The 21,710-nt window shown below is 49.5% G+C and overlaps 1 protein-coding gene across 1 annotated transcript; it reads right to left on the minus strand.

Annotated features, from left to right (window-relative positions):
- Nucleotides 1-18,966: 18,966 nt before the first annotated feature.
- Nucleotides 18,967-19,914, minus strand: LOC138514548 (olfactory receptor 5AR1-like). Its single transcript, XM_069630011.1, has one exon. It carries the CDS (start codon nt 19,912-19,914, stop codon nt 18,967-18,969), a length of 948 nt encoding a protein of 315 aa, XP_069486112.1.
- Between the last annotated feature and the right edge of the window lie 1,796 nt (nt 19,915-21,710).

Consider the following 21,710-nt stretch of genomic DNA (forward strand, 5'->3'; position numbering starts at 1 on the left):
AGGCGTGGGAGATCTGCCTGATTACGAGGCATTGTCCGGTGAGTGCACATGCATGTGTGTGTCATCCATGTGCATGGTGTGTGTGTGAGGGCATCTGTTTGTGTGCCAGGTGAGAGTGTGTGCGCCTGAGTCGAATGGGTCAGCCATGTGCTTCATGCAAGACATCCTGGGCAGCTGCATTTCGCCATTGCAGTATCCCTTCTGCCAACAGTAGACATCTAGCCCAACAGCACCCAAGTTGGCCTTGAAGTGTCACCTTGCCACTACATTGTTGATTATTTTCCTATGTTCAATCAGACAGATTGTATGCATTCCACCACTTATACTAGGCATTCCTCAGTCCTCTAGTCACATGTATGGCATGGCCATGGTAAAGTGGAGTTACTTTGTTACCTGGATATCATATGTTCACACATGTCCCTGTGCAATTGGACCATATTGGACTGGCAGCTCCAGGTGATAAAGCAGACCTGTCAGAATTAGAAAAGCTATTGCATGTGGGAACTGGACAGAATGAATAAGTGCTGCCCTCCTCTCCATCTACACTCAATAGCAATGGCACATGCCATCTGTGTGATGGCATGTGTGTGTCACCTGGCAATCACAGGGCAATGTGTGATGCCACTGCCAGGCAGCATGCATGAAATGTGTTCATCTTCCATCTTTGTGTAATGAGTGTGTGCCATTTGCCTGCCCTTCATACGCAGTGAGGGTGCATGCATGGGAGGGTCTTAGTCATGTGGGACATGTGTCAATCAAGTACTGGTTCTCTTGTTTCACAGCCCTCATTGTGTGCCATGGTGCTAATGCGGGTTTCCATTTCTTTGTCATTATGTCATTGCAGGGGAAGACGCACCTGATACTGCTGGGGTTGTGGAGATGGTGCAGAGCCAGGAGGGGTCCGAGGGCCGACCAACCACCAGTGAGGGACGTGGTGTGCTGGTGGGTGAAAACCCACAAGTGCTGCAGGTCGTGCTCTTAAGGGGTGTCTCTGGCTGCACCTCCCCCGAGCTGTACTCAGCTGTTGACTCGGATGATGAGACCTACGTGCCGTCGCAGGTGAGTGTTCCAGGGAGGGAATCTGTTCTGTCCCACCCACCTGCTCCAGGGTCAGAACCCTCAATGGGGATGTCAGTGTTGGCAGCTAGGCCTTTGGTGGTTACGGATGCAGGGTCACACTCCGCGACATCTGATCCTGTTCCTGGGCCAGCAGATCAGAGGGGGAATGCAGTCCTGCAGCCTCAGGCAGTGCCGGCACAGCAAGGCGCAGTCCGCCTTGCCCCAGACAGGTGTGGTGCCCGCCGACGTGGTGGCCGTACGCCACCTGGCAATACCGTATGGGAGCAATCCATTTACGGTATGGCTACCCAACAGGCAGCATCATCCGAGATGATGGCTCAGGCCATGGATAGGGTGGCCACTTCCATTGTCCCCCCTGAAAGGCTGATGGAGCGACTAGAGCAGGCAACCGACTCCATCTGCCAGTCACACAGGGAGGACATGTTGGCGTCCAACAGGGACAGGCGGGCGGCACTGGCGACTCTGCAGGAGGCCATCTCCATAGAGTCCCAGGGCCACAGGGAAGCCCTGAGGCAGGAGCTACATCAACTCAGGACGACTCTTGTTGAGCTAGAGGCTTCAACACACCAAAGGACAGAACAGCAGCTGGAGCGTCTCACCCGTACGCTCTCAGCTGAGATGCAAGCAACGAGGGCGGAGGTCCGGGCATCCCGTGAGTTGTTGCATGGGGACCTCCGCACCCTCATCCTCCAGAACGAGACCTACCACACCCGCATGCTTGCAGCCATGGAGGAACAGAGTAGGGCCTTGTGTGGGCTGCCTCCCATAGTGCAACCACCTCCGGATGCAGCTGCACAGGGTGATAATAGCGACAGCAGTGATACTCCCACAATAGGGTAGCCGTGTGGGCCATGAGCCCATGGAGGTGTTTTTTTTTTCCCAGGATCCACACAGGTGGTTTCTGGTGTGCACCCTGACCTCGGACCTCCTGGGTGGCCTCCCCAACCCCCCCGGGCCCTTTAATGGCCATTTGTGATTTTCTTTTTCTTTTTATATTTTTTAAATTTTTATTTTTAATTTTATATTTTACCCAATTTTTTGGGGACACATTGTAGGCTTCCGTGGTTCCTGTGGGCATACGCTGCATTGTGGCTGGGCACATGCAGGCTTGTCATGTATTAGGTTCAGATGCCTGGGTTTGAGTCACACACACCCCTCCAGCTTCCCGTTTCCATGGGCTTGCAAAGGGTGTGCCCAAGTGACATTGAAGTACATGGTGACATTGGACTCCCACTACATGTGTGGGTAGTCTAGTCAATACTGTGTATACATTCCTAGTGCATATTGCTGTTGTGTTGTACACTGCATGTTGCATTGATGTGTAACTCATCATCTGTGTCTGCCTCCCAATTTGCAGGTCCCTTCCTCATGTCTACACAAGGCCCTCTAGTCTGGAGATGGGGTCCTTGTTGGCAGCAGTGCACCTACAACTCTACATGGCACCAACACTGTTCAGTTGGAAGTGGTGGGAGTGCAGGCATATCCAGGTGGTGAGACAACTGATTTATTACATTACTGAAGTCATGTTTATGGTAGTACGTGCTCAAGTATGTTGTTTGTCCTGCATTACAGTGAGCATTTCAGGTGTAGGAAGTTTCAATTGGGGACACTGTACATCGCAACACTTGTCATGTTGTGGGGATTACTTTGTTTACCTGCACATAGCATGACATGGCACGGTGTGTTGTGTGGCGGTGCTGGGGATGGGTTGGGTGACATGGCACTGTCCTCTTGTTGCATTTAGCAAGTGGGTATTAATTTTGGCTGCTTGAATGTGTTCCTTCACAAAACTGCATTGGTGTTGTGTGTGGGTAGGGATGCACACATTGTAACACTTCCAGGTGAACAATCTCAGGCTGATATGCTTTTCACGGTTGAATCTCCAGACATTCAGGATCAGTGTCAGGTTGAGTCATCATTGATTGTCAGATGGAATGTGCCAGGCCAGTGTGCACTCCACAGGGGAGTGAATACTATGTGAAGTAATTAGCCACTAGCTGTGTACGGGCTGCCTCCCCTCGTGCCCTTTCCCCTCCATGCGCAGCGGCTGTGCATGTGGTTGGGGATGTGGGGCCACCACCATGTCCACGGGCAGGCCCCGGCGTGTTGCAACATTGTGCAGGACACATGCTGCCACTATGATCCTGCACACTACTGGGGGAGCGTATAACAGCTGCCCGCCAGAACGGTCAAGGGAGCGAAAGCGTCACTTTAGCACTCCGAATGTGCGCTCCACTATGCCCCGGGTTGTAATGTGGGCTGTGTTATATCTTACCTCGGGTGGCGTGGTGGGGTTCCGAATTGGCGTCATCATGTGGGGGCTGAGAGGGTAGGCACTGTCCCCTGTGGAGGTGGTGATTGGTATCATTGGTGGGGTTGTGACCTTGCTCAGTATCCAACATGCATGCATGTGCAGTGGCATACATACTCACCGAGAAGCCATGTATCGCCATGCCGCCCAGCATCTATGTCCCGGCATAGGGTGGACATTCGGTAAATGAAGCTGTCGTGGGTGGACCCGGGATAGTTGGCATATACTGAGGTGATGATTCCCTTGGCATTACATACTACCTGCACGTTGATGGAATGCCAGTGCTTGCGGTTCCTATAGATGTGCTCTGATGCCCTGGGGGGACGTAGAGCCACATGGGTGCAGTCGATGGCACCTAGCAATTTGGGGAATCGTGCCACTCCGTAAAAATCCAGGGCGGCAGCATGCCTTTCAGCAGGTGTTCTGGGCAGGTATATGTGCCTGCGGACTGATGGGCGTGCAGTGATGATGTCCAAGACCTGGTGTAGGCAGCGTGACTGGGTGGCCTGTGACACCCCACCCACTATGGCACTTGTCCGCTGAAATGATCCAGTGGCTAAGAAGTGCAGTACATTGAGGACCTTCTCCAGGGGGCTGAGTGCTTGAGAGCACAGGGTGGGTGATGTGAGGTCATCCTCCCACTCACTCACCAGGTCCAGTATTATGTGTGGTGGAAACCTGTACCTTCCATACACCTGGTCATCAGGCATCCCGAAAAGGCTGGTTCTGGGTGTGAATATTCTGGCCCTGACTATCCTCCTCCTCCTCCTTTGGTAGCCCACTGCCACTGCTGCTAGGAACGGTATGTTCATCCTGGCATCTGGCTTGTTATTTGAAAAGTGCGCAAATTAATGCTTTGCGCGTGTTCTAGGCGAGCGTGTGACCCGCGCACCCCTGGAATCTAGTTCCCACTCCAATAGCGTGTGGAAATTCCTACGCAGCAGCCATACAGGTGCGCTGACGTACTTGCGTGTGTAAGTGCCCGCGCACCCCTGAAATACACGTACATAGGCCAATCGCGTGTACGCGCACTTTTGTCCAATTACACGCAATGAAATACACGTACATAGGCCAATCGCGTGTACGCGCACTTTTGTCCAATTACACGCAATGAAATACACGTACATAGGCCAATCACGCGATGACACTCTGACGTGCAGTATTTCCACGTGTGTTCCGTCATCACGTGCTGAGTGGGGAACGCCCGTGCGGGTCACGTCAGACGCGCTTACGCGCTGAGGGACTCTGGTCCAATAGAATCGCGTATGCGTGCTGACGCGCTTACGCGCTAAGGGCCTTTCCTCGGATTTCACGCTGACGTGCAGGATTTTCACGTGCCAAATCACTCCGTATCAAGCTGGCCACCCGAAAACACACGGAACACCACGCTCCTGCCCAGAAGGCCGAGTTACTGCCCCCCAGTGCCCCGAGCAGCCTCCCACGTGCTATCTGCTGCTGCCTGCCTGCCTGCCTGCTGCCACCGTGCCCTGCCATTTGGTGCCTGCACATCAGCCATCTGCAGGGGTCCAGTTGCTGTGTCCACCCCTGCTGGAACTGAAGACTCCCAACTGGGATTACATCGCTCCACAGCCCAGCCCCAGGACCCAGTTGCCCACCCACACCTGCCTCTGGGGTTGCCATGTCGGGCACTTCCACATCTGGCACCAGTGGCAACCCCAGGCCAGAGGGGCAGAGGGGCACCAGCTTCACTGCCACCGAAGTTGGTGTCCTGGTGGAGCATGTCCTGGGGCAGTATGATGCCCTCTTTGGATCGTCCCGCGCCAGCAAGGAAGGACGGGAGAGGATCTGGGCCGACTGTGTGGTTGCCATCAACGCGGAGGGGGTGGCAACCCGCAACGTCCAGAAGATCAAGAAGCGCTGGGAGGACTTGAGGTCCAGGACCCTTGTGAAGGCCCGGCGCCTCGTGGAGGGGGGCCGGGGCCGCATGAGTTCCATCCAGAAGAGGGTCCTGGAACGCGTACGCCCAGCGCTCCACGCCCAGGTCCTTGAGAGGGAGGCCCGTCTGGAGTTGAGCGGTATGTGTCCAAGCATTACTGTGTGAGACAGGGCATGTTGCGGTGTGCTGGTTCTATGATACTTGCCTGTATGTGTGCCATGGGCCATGTATGCATGTATGTGTGCAGGGACATCATGGTAATGCATGTGCGACCAGTGATGTGTGACCCACATGGTTGTTGCATGTGTTGAAATGCGGCATGGGGAGCCCTATGCAGATTTTGGACATGAGAGCATGCCAGTCTCTGTACCTGGACATGGATGGGGGTGAAGGATGGGTGCTGATGCCAGGTACATATATGGTAGCCATGTCTGTGTGCCTGACCTGCGTGTCTGTGACTTGTGCATGCCATGGATGCATGACACATGTGTGTGACAATGCACAGATTCAGTGACGCACCCAACTTACCCTTGTTTCGCCTGTGTTCGGTGTGTTTGGGGCCAGATGGATGTGACTGAGGTGAAGTGTGTGCATGTGATATGCATGAGCCATGATGCATGTGAGTTACATATCATTGAATGTTTCTAGAGTCCATTGGACATGCATGGAAATGTCCATGGCATGCACCATGCCTGTTACTGTGTGTGTTTTGCCTGGACTGACCCATGTGTTGTGGAGGGACATGATGGAAGTGTACTTTGACAGTGGTGCTCATCTGCTATTGCTTCCTGTCTAGGGGACCATTGTACAGTTGCCTGATGCTTGTGTCCTTTGTCTCCCTCTACGCAGCGGCTAGTGAAGAAGAGGGCGGAGACGGCGCTGTGGAGCAAGGCGGCGGGGATGCCCCCACGGCCGCAGCGGAAGGGGTGGGTGAGCCCCAACAGGGGCCTGCTACGGCGGGAGACGGTGAGGAGCCATCCAGGTTGGTGGTTTGCACAGAGGAGGAGGAGGCCGACACTGGTGCACACATGGGGCCTGGTGGGAGCATCCCTGCTGGTGCAAGTGGTGCAGTCCAGGGCCAGGGGCAGGAGGCAGCACAGGTCACCGTGGAGGGGCCTGTGCATGTCACTGTCCCTGACCCTGTGAGTGCACCACCATGCACCAGCAGGGATGCCCCGTCCCAGGCCCGTCCGCAGGTAGAGGGGATGTCCATGTCACCTGACTCCCCTCCACCTGCGGACGTGGTAACCCCTGGCCGCGTGGAGAAGGTCCTGATTGGGGTCGCGATGCGCACGGCTGTGATTCGTGATGACGTGCGTGCTTCCCGGGAGGAGCACGCACGTCATCACGAAGTGCACCGTGCCGACGTGGCCCAATTGGGATTGGCCATGTTCGGGGGTTTCCTGCATGTGTTGGCCAATCTGACGGCCCTCTCCTCCTCTGTGCAGGCTATCCACCGGTCGTTCTCCTTGCCGTCTTCCGGCCCAGATGCCACCAGGGCCCCCTGTGGACCTGCCCCGACCAATGCAGCCAGCTCGGTGGGGATCCCATCCCTGCCACAGTTGGGAGTCGGAGGTCCAGCAGGGGTGGACAACACAGCAAGTGGACCCCAGCAGATGGAAGATGTGACGGCATCATCGGGCAGGGCACGTGCACGACGGCGTCGGTGGTTTCCATCAGCCTGGATGCCGTCGTGCTGGCAGAGGCAGTGGCGTCGGAGGCAGCAGCGGGCTCGACGTGGGAGGCATCATGGCTCGGGGCCATCAAGATCAGAGGGGCAGGCATCGGCCGGAGGGCAGGGCAACCCTGGGATGGTGGTGTGTTCCGTGTGGGAGGAGTTTGGCCAGCAGATAGGTGCGGAGCGGCAGCGGGCGGAAGAGGAGCGGCTCGCCATGGTCAGGGCGGAGTTCTCCATGCGTCGGGCATTGAGGCGGGCTGAGTGCCTCGAGGAAGCTCGCAGGGAGTTTGAGGTGGACATGGGGTTGTCCCTGCGAGACCTCGGGGCCAGGACAGAGTCCCGCCTCCAGGACATCGACATGGAGTTCGATGATGCCCTGGCCAGCAACATCACCAAGTGAGCCGCAGGACTTGCCCGCTGCCTTTGTATATAGTTATTTAGTTAGTTAGTGCTAGGTTTCCTTTATTTATTTTTATTATTTTGGACCGCTCGGACAATGGCCACTTTTTTGTACATATATTTTTCATTAGTTAGTGGTAGGTTTCATTTTTGGTGTTGGGCTCATGGACCCTGGAACATTCCTGTATATAGTTTGTTTTTTTGGGAGATACATTTTTTTAATTTCTTATTGTTTTCACCATGACGTAATGGTTTTTCATTAATTTCCTATGACATGATATTGCTTTGGACAAAATCATTTTAATTTTTTATTCCTTTGTTTTTTTGTTTATCACTTTTGTTCTCGGACATGGGCCATTTATTTACTTAGCCACATCGTTGTATGTTTGAAAAGTTCACTTATTTTTGGTATTTAATACATTTTTTATATTTTCTTACACTTGTGTTATTTTCTCATTGGTTTGTTACATGTCATGATATGGGTTTTGACATTCACTTGCACCCATTGTGTATGTGTGTGTGACAGACATGTGTTCTTTTGCATACTTGGCATTGGGGTTGTGTCATGTGATTGCATTCACTATGTGGGTGGATGCAATCCTTGCCTGGGTGTTTGTGCTGGGTATGCTGGCCATTACTGCCATGATTGTGTATCGTCAGGACCTGGGGCCAGGGGGACATGTGTGGGGGCCTGCTGGCAGGTTCCCACAGTGCTGGGGGGGGGGGTGGTGGGAGACATGAGTGGGGGCCTGGTGGAGGGTGCCCCTGGTGGCGGGGGGGTGGGGGTGGTGGGAGACATGAGTGGGGGCCTGGTGGAGGGTGCCCCTGGTGGCGGGGGGGTGGGGGTGGTGGGAGACATGAGTGGGGGCCTGGTGGAGGGTGCCCCTGGTGGCGGGGGGGTGGGGGTGGTGGGAGACATGAGTGGGGGCCTGGTGGAGGCTGCCCCTGGTGGCGGGGGGTTGGGGGTGGTGGGAGACATGAGTGGGGGCCTGGTGGAGGGTGCCCCTGGTGGCGGGAGGGTGGGGGTGGTGGGAGACATGGGTGGGGGCCTGGTGGAGGGTGCCCCTGGTGACTGGGGGGGTGGGGGTGGTGGGAGACATGAGTGGGGGCCTGGTGGAGGGTGCCCCTGGTGGCGGGAGGGTGGGGGTGGTGGGAGACATGGGTGGGGGCCTGGTGGAGGCTGCCCCTGCACTGCTGGGGGGTGGGGGTGATAGGGGACATCAGTGGGGGCCTGGTGGAGGGTGCCCCTGGTGACTGGGGGGGTGGGGGTGGTGGGTGACATGAGTGGGGGCCTGGTGGAGGGTGCCCCTGGTGGCGGGAGGGTGGGGGTGGTGGGAGACATGGGTGGGGGCCTGGTGGAGGCTGCCCCTGCACTGCTGGGGGGTGGGGGTGATAGGGGACATGAGTGGGGGCCTGGTGGAGGGTGCCCCTGGTGACTGGGGGGGTGGGGGTGGTGGGTGACATGAGTGGGGGCCTGGTGGAGGGTGCCCCTGGATGGTGGGGGGTGGGGGTGGTGGGAGACATGAGTGGGGGCCTGGTGGAGGCTGCCCCTGCACTGCTGGGGGGTGGGGGTGGTGGGAGACATGAGTGGGGGCTTGGTGGAGGGTGCCCCTGGTGGCGGGGGGGTGGGGGTGGTGGGAGACATGAGTAGGGGCCTGGTGGAGGGTGCCCCTGGTGGCGGGGGGGTGGGGGTGGTGGGAGACATGAGTGGGGGCCTGGTGGAGGGTGCCCCTGGTGACTGGGGGGGTGGGGGTGGTGGGTGACATGAGTGGGGGCCTGGTGGAGGGTGCCCCTGCACTGCTGGGGGGTGGGGGTGATAGGGGACATGGGTGGGGGCCTGGTGGAGGCTGCCCCTGCACTGCTGGGGGGTGGGGGTGGTGGGAGACATGAGTGGGGGCCTGGTGGAGGGTGCCCCTGCACTGCTGGGGGGTGGGGGTGGTGGGAGACATGGGTGGGGGCCTGGTGGAGGCTGCCCCTGGTGACTGGGGGGGTGGGGGTGGTGGGTGACATGAGTGGGGGCCTGGTGGAGGGTGCCCCTGGTGACTGGGGGGGTGGGGGTGGTGGGTGACATGAGTGGGGGCCTGGTGGAGGGTGCCCCTGGTGACTGGGGGGGTGGGGGTGGTGGGTGACATGAGTGGGGGCCTGGTGGAGGGTGCCCCTGGTGACTGGGGGGGTGGGGGTGGTGGGTGACATGAGTGGGGGCCTGGTGGAGGGTGCCCCTGGTGGCGGGGGGGTGGGGGTGGTGGGTGACATGAGTGGGGGCCTGGTGGAGGGTGCCCCTGGTGGCGGGGGGTGGGGGTGGTGGGAGGCATGGGTGGGGGCCTGGTGGAGGCTGCCCCTGGTGGCGGGAGGGTGGGGGTGGTGGGAGACATGGGTGGGGGCCTGGTGGAGGCTGCCCCTGCACTGCTGGGGGGTGGGGGTGATAGGGGACATGAGTGGGGGCCTGGTGGAGGGTGCCCCTGGTGACTGGGGGGGTGGGGGTGGTGGGTGACATGAGTGGGGGCCTGGTGGAGGGTGCCCCTGGTGACTGGGGGGGTGGGGGTGGTGGGTGACATGAGTGGGGGCCTGGTGGAGGGTGCCCCTGGTGACTGGGGGGGTGGGGGTGGTGGGAGGCATGGGTGGGGGCCTGGTGGAGGCTGCCCCTGGTGGCGGGAGGGTGGGGGTGGTGGGAGACATGGGTGGGGGCCTGGTGGAGGCTGCCCCTGCACTGCTGGGGGGTGGGGGTGATAGGGGACATGAGTGGGGGCCTGGTGGAGGGTGCCCCTGGTGACTGGGGGGGTGGGGGTGGTGGGTGACATGAGTGGGGGCCTGGTGGAGGGTGCCCCTGGATGGTGGGGGTGGGGGTGGTGGGAGACATGAGTGGGGGCCTGGTGGAGGCTGCCCCTGCACTGCTGGGGGGTGGGGGTGGTGGGAGACATGGGTGGGGGCCTGGTGGAGGCTGCCCCTGGTGACTGGGGGGGTGGGGGTGGTGGGAGACATGAGTGGGGGCCTGGTGGAGGGTACCCCTGGTGACTGGGGGGGTGGGGGTGGTGGGAGACATGAGCAGGTGTGCAGGGTAGTCCCCTGTTTTGTGGGCTGCCTGCAGGGGCCGTCGAGGGTGACAGGACCCACCCAGCCTAATCGCGTGTGTAACTTCGCACGCACCCCTGTAATACACGTACCAAGCCAAATCGCGTGTGGAACTTCCCGCGCACCCCTGAAATACACGTACCCTGCTGTAATCGCGTGTGGGACTTCCCGCGCACCCCTGTAATACACGCGCCCAGCCTATTCGCGTGTGGAAATTCCCGCGCACCCCTGAAATACACGCGCCCAGGCTATTCGCGTGTGGAACTTCCCGCGCACCCCTGAAATACACACGGCCAGGCTATTCGCGTGTGGAACTTCCCGCGCACCCCTGAAATACACATACCCTGCTGTAATCGCGTGTGGGACTTCCCGCGCACCCCTGTAATACACGCGCCCAGCCTATTCGCGTGTGGAAATTCCCGCGCACCCCTGAAATACACGCGCCCAGGCTATTCGCGTGTGGAACTTCCCGCGCATTCGCGTGTGGAACTTCCCGCGCACCCCTGAAATACACGTACCCTGCTGTAATCGCGTGTGGGACTTCCCGCGCACCCCTGAAATACACGCGGCCAGGCTATTCGCGTGTGGAACTTCCCGCGCACCCCTGAAATACACGTACCCTGCTGTAATCGCGTGTGGGACTTCCCGCGCACCCCTGAAATACACGCGGCCAGGCTATTCGCGTGTGGAAATTCCCACGCACCCCTGAAATACACGTACCCTGCTGTAATCGCGTGTGGAACTTCCCGCGCACCCCTGAAATACACGCGGCCAGGCTATTCGCGTGTGGAAATTCCCGCGCACCCCTGAAATGCACGTACCCTGCTGTAATCGCGTGTGGAACTTCCCGCGCACCCCTGAAATACACGCGGCCAGGCTATTCGTGTGTGGACATTCCCGCGCACCCCTGAAATACACGTACCCTGCTGTAATCGCGTGTGGAACTTCCCGCGCACCCCTGAAATACACGCGGCCAGGCTATTCGCGTGTGGAAATTCCCGCGCACCCCTGAAATGCACGTACCCTGCTGCAATCGCGTGTGGACCTTCCCGCGCACCCCTGAAATCCACGTACCCGGCCAAATCGCGTGTGAGACTTCCCGCGCACACGTATTTTTTGTCAGCGTGTCCGTGTTTGTGGGTACCCCTTTGCACCTCATTTGTCCTGGAGGGCCACAATATAGGACATTCATCATGGCAGTATATGGGTGCTATTTGTTGGCGCACCTTTTGGTGCACATTTCTTACAGCCGCTGAGACGCTACCGCCTGCTTTCTTGTGGCGGTCGTGTTTGTGCCTGTGCGCTGGTTTGAGCGTGCGCTTTTTTGACCTATTCTATTCCATGAATACGTGTTGTAGGCGAGCGTGTGGGCGTTCTGCGCACTTTTACCCTGTGCTTCCCCCTTGACGCCCACATTTTGGCAAGTTGTTCCCCATTCCGAGTGTTACGCCCCGTGTTCCGCCTACTTTTGTTGCGTGCGCCGCGCTATGTGCGATTTTCGCTGTGGACTGTGCGATTTTCGCTGTGACCTGGCGCATGCCGTTAGATGGCCTGTGCGCCAACGTGCGCCGCGCACTTTCTTATCGCACGTCCGATGGTTTTCTCGCGCACGGCCTTCCATGAATCGATGTGCTCTGCTTTTCGTGCGATTTTCGCTATTCCACTGCGATTTTCGCTATTCCACTGCGAATCGCACGTTTTTGGCCACTTGCGCCGCGCTAATTATTCCATGAATCGGCCTGTAAATATGGTGTCTTTCATGAAGCAGACACTTAATGGATGATTGTATTGCTCTGCCTAGGTAAATGTTTAGGGTTATACGTGTCTGCTTTATAAAAAAAAAAAAACACATTTTATTAAATGTTTTCCTATGCATGTCTGATTAGCACATCATTCTGTTAATTTCAAAACTCCAAAAAAACATGCATTTATGTGGATTGGAAACAATGTGCAATTATGATGATACAATAATGAATTCCATTATTGGCTATAACTTTTGAATCCTTTGCTCAGATCAAAAAACAAGATTCAATTTTAATTTTTGCAAAGAGGTCCCATGGCATACCTATAAAACAATATATGAAAATTATTTTTCAATAATTTCACAGTTATACCTGCAGCTATAGAACCCTCAAAGATGTCCCTGAATTCAGAATTTGTTTCTGATTCCTAATATACAGGCCTCAGCAATGAGACAGATACATACATAAATGATAGAGGGAAGGCATATTTTAGTCTAATTTGATCATAATTCCTGAGAGGGGCTAACCCACATCTAAATACATCCCCGTGTGATATAGGAAATTACTTTGGGCCAATTCAAGCAACAAGTAGGATTTTTGAGGGGAATCTAACACGGGTTCTGGCCAATCAAAAATTGCTGAACATTTAAATTCAAACACATTAGTAGCCAATGTCGAGAGACTGTCCAACAGGAGAACAGCTGTTTGGGGTTTCACCTGGAAGTGGCTGAAGGAAATCCTCTTTAAGAAGGCCTTTTGCGGAGGGTTTTAAATTCTGAAGTCTTTCCCACAATAGGACCAGATTGCCTGAGAGGGAATTGGAAGCAGGGGGACAGAACAAAAGGAAGAGCTTACCTGGCACAATTGCCTGGGGCTGTGGATTCCCTACCTGCTCTGTGACTTTAAAAGACAAACTGAAAGTAATTACAATAATACCAGTGTATTTAGATAAATATCCTAAAAATGTATTCAATCCCTGATAGTAATTGAAACTTTTGGATGAAACCTGTTTACAAGCTATATCTCTGAGCAGGAAATTAGCCTCTAAATGGAAATGTGTGGGAGAATATTTAACATAGAATGCCATCACACCTTAAATTGTGAAGAGCATATGACAGTAACCAAGTGTTAACTAATTCCCAGGAGAAACTTATATTTGGGTTTGTGGGATGACTCACGGATTTTCAAGGTTTCATAGAGTTCTTGGTCTGTGAAAATCATAGTCAGGTGTCGAGTTTTCTACCACTCAGAGTGGAATAGGAAACATGTTATTTATGTTCCTTCATTCCCAAGAAAATAATGTCAATTTTCTTAACATCATATTTTCCAACTAGCATTGTTCAGAAAATACATTATTGTGCGTTAAATGGACTCCTAATACCAAGTGAAGTTAATTTGCTGATTCATTTTATATCTAAAGTTTAGGATCTCATGCTTGTGTGACCCTTTAATATTTTAAGATATTTTTGCTTCTATCCTAAACCAAAGCCTGTAGACAGAGTAGGCAAATAAAACCTATCAAAAATTCTTGTATCTATGTCCAAGGTATGATGTGATATGATAGGTTATTTATAACACGCTTAATACCCAGAGGTTTCTAAGCACGGACCCGGGGATCAAACCTGTGGTGCTCCTGTCGTCTTGCTTCCAAGGCAAGCATGTTGCCCCTGAGCTATCCTCTCGAGACAATAACCAAACCATATAAACCATAAACCAATAGTACCCAAAAGTATAAAGTACTACAATTCTATGTGAAAACAATATTTTCTCTGATGCCCACATGTGTCAATGGTTTCAGAGAAAGCTAAGTCAATTGTATTGGGTAAAGTTTAATCTACGAATGATTCTGTTTTTAATGCAATTTCAATGACAATATGTACATTTCTATTAAAGAGGATTGCATTCTTTTGCTTAAAATTGTTATTCAGATTTGCTTTTATACAAGTGGATGTCTGCGTGAATCATGAATGTAACATTAGTGAGAGAAAGCAGGCAGGTTGCATTTCTTTTCTGTAGACTGGATGCCTATATATATGTCTACTTTTGTGTTTGACTTCTCTGACACTGAAATTTAGGTGAACACCTTTAATTTCTTGATCTATTATCTATATATATAAATGTGTTGTGGTGGGATTTGTGGTGAAGCATTGTTTATATACAATGTTACACCGTTTCACGAATCGGCACCACATTTTGCATAGTTGCCTGTTAGGACCCTCTGGACATTACTGGCTACATGACATTTGGACACCCCACCCCTATACCCAGATTCCAGCAAAATTCAACATGTGTTTGTGGATTTGTGGCAAAGCACACAGTTGTACCAATCTACACTACATTTTGTATCAGTTACCTGTTAGGACTCTCCAGACATTACTGTTAACATGGACACCCCATCTCGTTCCCTAGATTTCAGCACAAGTCAAAATTTGTTTGTGGGTTTGTGGCTACGCGAAGTGTTGTTCCTTATACAATTCCACACTGTTTCATCAGTCTGCACCAGGATTTTCACAGTTGCCTGTTAGGACCCTCCAGACATTACTGGCTACATGACATTTGGACACCCCACGCCTCTACAAAGATTTCAGCAAAAATCAACATGTGTTTGTGGGTTTGTGGAAGAGCACACAGTTTCACCAATCTACACCAAATGTTGCATAGTTACCTGTTAGGACTCTCCGCACATGGCTACCTGACATTTGGACACCCCACCCATTCCCATATTTCAGCGAAAGTCAAAAAAATGTTGTGGGTTTGTGGCTTGGTGAAGCGTTCCTTATACAATTCCGCACTGTTTCACCAATCTGCACCAAATTTTGCATAGTTACCTCTTAGGAGCCTGCAGACATCAATGTGGGCATAGTAGAACCGGTCCTGACACAAGGAACAAAACTCGAGATCAGGTCCTAGGATCAGATTCTGGATATGTGTTCAGGCACAGCTACTGAGTACAGCTCAATCGATATGGTAGTGGATGCCGACAAAGCCGTAAACTATCCAACAGAATTCCTCAACTCATTCGACCCCCCGGGAATGCCACCACATCACCTTTGATGGAAAGTTGGGCCACTCATCGTGCTGCTTTGCAAACTCGGCCCACCAAGGCTGTGTAATGTCACAAGGCTATGCGTCACAAAATTGCTGCCCAATGTAGTTGAAGCGACAGTGTTCACTGGGAAGGTAAACAAAAAATGTTGTTTATAAACAAGCCTTACAATGACATGTACTTTAGTAACATTTGTCACCTATCATGCTGCTCAGAATTCTCCATGTTGTTCTCACCTCCAAAATGACTGACAAAAAATGACCGAATGCATGATTTGGCCAAATTTTGGGTGTTCCAAAATTCCCAATGGCTGAAAAGTTAAACCGAATCACGCATTCTGTACTGGGGGCTAGGCGGGTGTCTCCCACACCCTTCCTCACTACATTGTGAGCGGGGGTTGTGGGGGTGTCCCCCGCAGCCGTCCTGACATTTAAAAATAAAAAAAATAAAAGGAAAGGACTCTGCAGCTCTGGTTCCTGATCACAGAAGTGAAAGGGAACAGGTGTTGCAGGGACACAGACAGTTGGAAGCAAGGTAAGTATGGGGGTTGCTGGGGGTGTGGTGGGGTGTGGATAAGGGTGTGTGTGGGGACAGGGGCCAAGTCGGAAATGTTCAGGGGAGAAAAGACTGAAGGTTATTTGAGAAAAATAATCTTTCAGTCTTTTCTCCCTCGAACAATTCTCCCTCGGGCTTTCAACCCCAAAATAATCAGAAAATGTGGTGAATTATTCTTTTCACCTTTTTGATGGAGCTTTCCCAAAAGCGTAAAGCTACCTTAAGGTATTTCTAACAAATGGTACCTATAAGAAAATAAAATCCCGGGCAATGCCAGGTATATCAGCTAGTTTTATATAAGACTGAATTCTCAGATTGAAAACCGCCTGTTTCTTTTCCAGATGTATGGTAGGATTGACAACCTGGAGGGTGGTAAATCAGGGACATTTGTTCCTAAAAAAATTAAATGCTAAAAATAAAATTCAAAAACATTCCTTTGATTAAAAACATCACACTGCTATCCAGCATGTTTGGGCTAATCACCATTGAATAACCACATCCCATAGTTGGTCCCTGTCATGCCAGCTCAACTGTTTAGAGACACTGATTAAACCCATTGTCATCAAGCTTCTTCATCACAATTTAAGCCGATCATCGCTACAGGACTGCACCTCATCGTGGGACCACCTCCAGCCAACTCAACTATCTCTTAGCAGCGGTCCCATAGGAACGACTGACTTGAAATGTTTGAAAACCAATGCATCCCACTGAACGCACATAAAAGTCTTGCTCAATGCTTTGGAGCCTGAATATGGCCATTGCAAGGTTCTGTTACCTGTCCTGAGCCGCCTTTAATGATCCTAGGGACTTGTAAATACCCATGCTCCACCTTTTTCAAAGCATCCCCAGTAACGTTGGACAATAACTGTTGAAATCATTGCCTGTAATCCCTCTTTATTGGAAAGTCTACATTCTCTGTGAGTCATTAGGGTTTTTATTAGTTGTTTGCAATTTTTAGATTGATTAAAGTGTCCTATTTTCATAGAATCTTGGTTGCATACTCTTTTATTTTGATACAGAATTGTTTTGTGGACTGCTTCTGTGCTCACCTTCCCCTGCTCCCCTGAAGAGTGTAACCAACCATCAGCCAATGCTACTTTACCTGTCCCCCCTTGTTTCTGAGATCGCGGCTGGTTTAGTAGTAGTGTGGGGCTGAGACGGACTTTTATTCATTACTTGTTTCTGTACTGTTGGTAAGCAGTATTCATTTCATCATCAATACAGTTGCAATCAGTTAAGAGGTCCAGATGCAGGATTGGAAAGAATCTAGGAAGCATACTGTTGGATTGCCCATTAAAACACGTATAACAGCAGAATCTGCAGCAGTCACCAGTGTTCACTTTAACAAGATTTGCTATTTTGGAAGAGTGAATTGCAACAATTAGGAGACCTCATTCGAGGGCCCTTATATTCTGCAAGAAAATATAAATATTAGGAAATAAGTTCTCATCACCTTGCGTAAAATGTACTCATTTTATTACGATTGAATGCAATATTTGGGAAGAAACAAAGACTGATTTAGTTGATTGTGATTGGAAGGAACATCTGTAAACATTTAAGGTTCTAATTTACAAAGATTTTTTCAATGGGATATTCCCATTCAAACGTGTTTTCGTAAATCAGGCCCATAAAATCATGAAGTTGTGCTAAATTCTAGATGTTAACGGTTTGAAAAATACTATTCACTATGGTGGTAAGACTTGTAAAAAATTGTGAAATTAGAGAATATGTACTAAATAAATACGTTAGCATGTTTGCCTATTTGTGATCATATGTTTATTTTGTAGATATTAATACATGGGTCCAAAGGATAATGTAAATATTTGAATAATATTTTCACATAGACACACTTGAATGCATATTCTAGTGAATACAACATATCTATTTCTGTTTTCTTTATGTTGGTGATTGTTTTATTTTTTATTTTGTGAAATAAAAAGTAACTGATGCATTAAATTGACCAGATTAGTAGTCTGTATTGATTAATGTCGAAACTTCCATTAGTACTGCCATTTCCATGTTTGCTTGTATGTTATTTATGAATACTAATTGATTACATTCAGACAAATTTGAAACATTTTGGGAAGTATTTGTAGATGAAGTGTTCCATTTTTGTAATTTGTGAGAAAGAAAGATGCCATGCAATGTCTCCTGTTGTTTCTCAATCACCTCTGATTAATTCCTCACATGCAACAATAATTACTGTCTTTTACTATGAATCCATCTGTAAAAACCCAAACATGCACAAGCCCTATGGGCACAAACGCAACACTCTTTCAGAATGAGCAAATGTTCCATTCACAAAAGCCATGGTCCAAAGCCAGAAGTGTATGCTATTGTTCCCTATTGTATACATGTAATGTGTTACACAGTTTCAAAGGGCTATAATTGCAGAAGCAGAATACAACTCGATTAAGACAGAAAAGATAAAATACAGATTGTTGTGATTTGTGTAGTAGTCTTACAGTTTTTAAACTGATCAAATAATACCTCACTTAATATAGTGTTTCATGATAGATTTCTAAACTTGCTAATAACTTGCATTATTAAACCCAATGTACTAGTATGCAGTTTATCAGTCACAGAAAGATAAATAGATGAGCAAGGCTTACCAGGATTCAAACCTGTACTCCGCAGGTTGGACATTGATTGCAGAGGTGAGTTCTTATCTCACTAAGCTATCTTTCCAAGTAATATATCCTAATTTTGTTGTGCTAGATTTCTGAAGTGCGAAACTGTTGATGAGTAAAGAATATTTGTCATCTGAAGAAAGAAAACAAGTTCTGTGAACCTTTTATGATTTTCCAGGCACAGGTACTGAAGAAGAGAGTTCCACAGCAGCAGATGTTCTTGGCAATTGCCCTAAGATGGATGCTTCATTCCTTGCTACATTTGCAATGTACACTGTGAAGGAATTTAACACAGAACATGTGTGTAACTTTTCCTGTATGATTTGCACCCTTATTATTATAATCTTAGAATCACAAGTTTTAGTTCCTACAGACAACATATGTGTCTTTATTGATACACACGTGTCGTGGAGTGTCAGATATATATAGTTATTGATATTCTACTTTTTCAGGTGCCACTGTGCAGGAGAATAGACATTAAAGTGTTGTTTTCATTTATACAGAAACAATTGTAATATGATGAAGCGAGGACTGGATGTATTGTCAAATTTTTCACTCATCACATTTCTTTATTAATCATGAAATATTTCTCAAAGCATTTTTCTAAAGCACCTTTCACCTCCTTGTTCCGTAAACTGTATATCAGTGGATTCAGCATGGGAATTAACACTGCATAGAACACAGAAGCTACTCTGTCCTGATGAAGAGAGTAAGCAGAGCTAGGTCTTAGATACATGAAAAGAATAGTCCCATAAAGTAAAGTGACGCTGACAAAGTGAGAAGAGCAAGTCGAGAACGTCCGATACCTTCCATGAGATAACTGTATCTTCAGGATCATTGCAATGATGTAGGCATAGGAGACGATGATAACAAGGAGTGATCCGACAATCATCCAGCCAGAAAGGGCAAAAAGCACTATCTCATTGAGGGAGGTATCAGAGCATGATAGCTTCAACAGAGGAGGAATATCACAGAAGAAATGTGAGATAGTATGAGAGCCACAATATGACAATTGGAAGACAAGAATGGTCTGTATGAGGGAATTTAGGAAGCCAATGGACAAAACTCCAGCAACAAGATAGATACATACTCTTTTGTTCATAATGACAGAATATTGCAGTGGTTTACATATAGCAGAATAACGGTCATAGGCCATCACTGCTAAAAGAAGAATCTCTGCTGTACCCAAACCACCAAATAAGAACATCTGTGTTGCACATCCAAAAAAAGAAATAACCTTTGTTTTTGACAGGAAGTTAGATAACATTTTTGGACTTATGACTGAGGAGTAGCAAATGTCTATACATGATAAATTACCAAGAAGGAAGTACATGGGTGTATGAAGAGGAGATGAGATCCAAATTAATGTCACCATGCCAATATTTCCCAGCAGTGTTAAGATATAAATGAGAAGGAAAAACACCAGTAGTGGAACTTGCAGCCAAGGGATATCAGTGAGTCCAAATAGTGTGAACTCCCTTGTCATGTTCTTGTTGCTTTCATCCATGTCCCCCGACAATGAGTTCTAGTAGAAAAAAAGGAGACATATGGATATTCAAAGGAGTGGGGACACACATGAGGAGCATCAGGTTCTTAAGGATGACTGCCAGTGTATATGTCTCTATGAGTATGACATAATTGATTTTAGGAAAACAGTAATGTGGTCTTCTACTGACATTCTGCAGGCAAACATGAGATGGAAGGGCCAGCACTTGATCAAATGGCACGACGTTACTGGCAACATTCACGGCATTGTTGTCATACTTGCCATGGCCCCAGGGAATGCCAATGATGGGTACATACACTTAAGCATCCAGCAAAAGCTGACATAGGAAACATATACATCCTATATGTTATTGTGACCAATGATAACAATACATTTATTTATTTCATTTGTTTTGTTGTGCTTAGTACAATAAGACTTTTCACAAATATACATAATAAAAACAGTTTACATGATAATAAATTAAACATTTCAATCTTAAAATTCCTTATTAAAACCACATTAAATTACATCTTATTTACAACATTTGTTTTACAATAATCGTAACACTTATAACCATACTCTATAAAGTGCAATGTGTAGAGAAGAATTGTTGGTATTTAGGCAAAGATTCCAGAATTCATTACTTTTGATAGTACCATGGTTACCTACATAGTTACCTAAATTACACATAAAACACTACCCAAAATGCTGCATTCTGTTATATCAAGACTTGCTGTTTCATCAATATGTTGCATTATACACATGCAGAAGAATCTTGCAGTATGTGGTCATTTTAACTTCGATCCCACTAGCGTTTTTACAGGAAGATGGTTTGTTCTCAACAATGGGATGGATTTCCGTACACTAGGGTTCAGGCATTGCATTGACATGACATGATATGATATGGCATTTATAACGCACCTATACACAAGTGTTTCGAGGTGCGATGAGGCAAGGGAGGGGGGACAAAGGAAGACAGACAGCGATCTTACTAGGCCCAGTGTCATTCAGATCGCGCAAGTGCATGGGAAGGGGGAAAGGGAAAAGTGTGAGGGGGAAGGGAGGGGGAAAAGTGCAGTACTTGGGATAGTAGAATAAATAAGATAGTGAAAGGCCAGAGGTGGCAGTGCAAGGTAAGTGCATACGTAAGTGCTGGTAGGGGTACTGTAGCGATACAGAGAAACAGTCCCCAGGTGCAAGGGTTGCCGAGGAGGCAGTGCAGGTGTGCAACTGGCGGGGCCTGGTCCCGAGATCAGAAGGGTGGCCAGGTAACCAGTGCAGTAACACAGGTATGGTTGAGGGATCTTAAAATTGTGAGTAACCCTATTTACATTCTGATAGGACTTCAAATTACCCAACTAAGATTAATTGGTGTTCCAATCCGCCAGGTCAACCTTTATCCCGAAAGTATTCTTCAATATATGATAAGAGCCATTTACCCCTACAGGATATTCCCAGTCATTCAATTTAAAGAACACTTTATTAAATGATTCCTAGTTTTGTAGTTTAACCATGGATTCAGTAGCATCATTTTCATCAATGGCAGTCAGTAATGGACACGTGGGAAAACATACAGATTAAATATAGTTTCCCCGTCTTTTCAAAGTTTGACCTTGAAGAGAAATAAGACCAAGCTCAAGTCTTAGGTATTCCATCGGTAACAAGGGGGGGATACTACACTAACATTTTCCCTCAGGAATGTTCAACCAATGCAAGTCTCTGATAGTCAAAGTCTCTAAGCCATATAACACTGCCGGACAAAAGCATGGCTTATACAATCTAAGCTAATGGGCCAAGCTATAGCCTACCATCTGTTT

This window comes from Ambystoma mexicanum, chromosome 12, assembly GCF_040938575.1.
Source record: "Ambystoma mexicanum isolate Mex_15411 chromosome 12, UKY_AmexF1_1, whole genome shotgun sequence".
Taxonomy (NCBI): domain Eukaryota; kingdom Metazoa; phylum Chordata; class Amphibia; order Caudata; family Ambystomatidae; genus Ambystoma; species Ambystoma mexicanum.

Bases quoted from the DNA above. Each gene is read 5' to 3' on its own strand.
- LOC138514548 (XM_069630011.1), bottom strand. From the start codon at position 19,914: ATGGATGAAAGCAACAAGAACATGACAAGGGAGTTCACACTATTTGGA.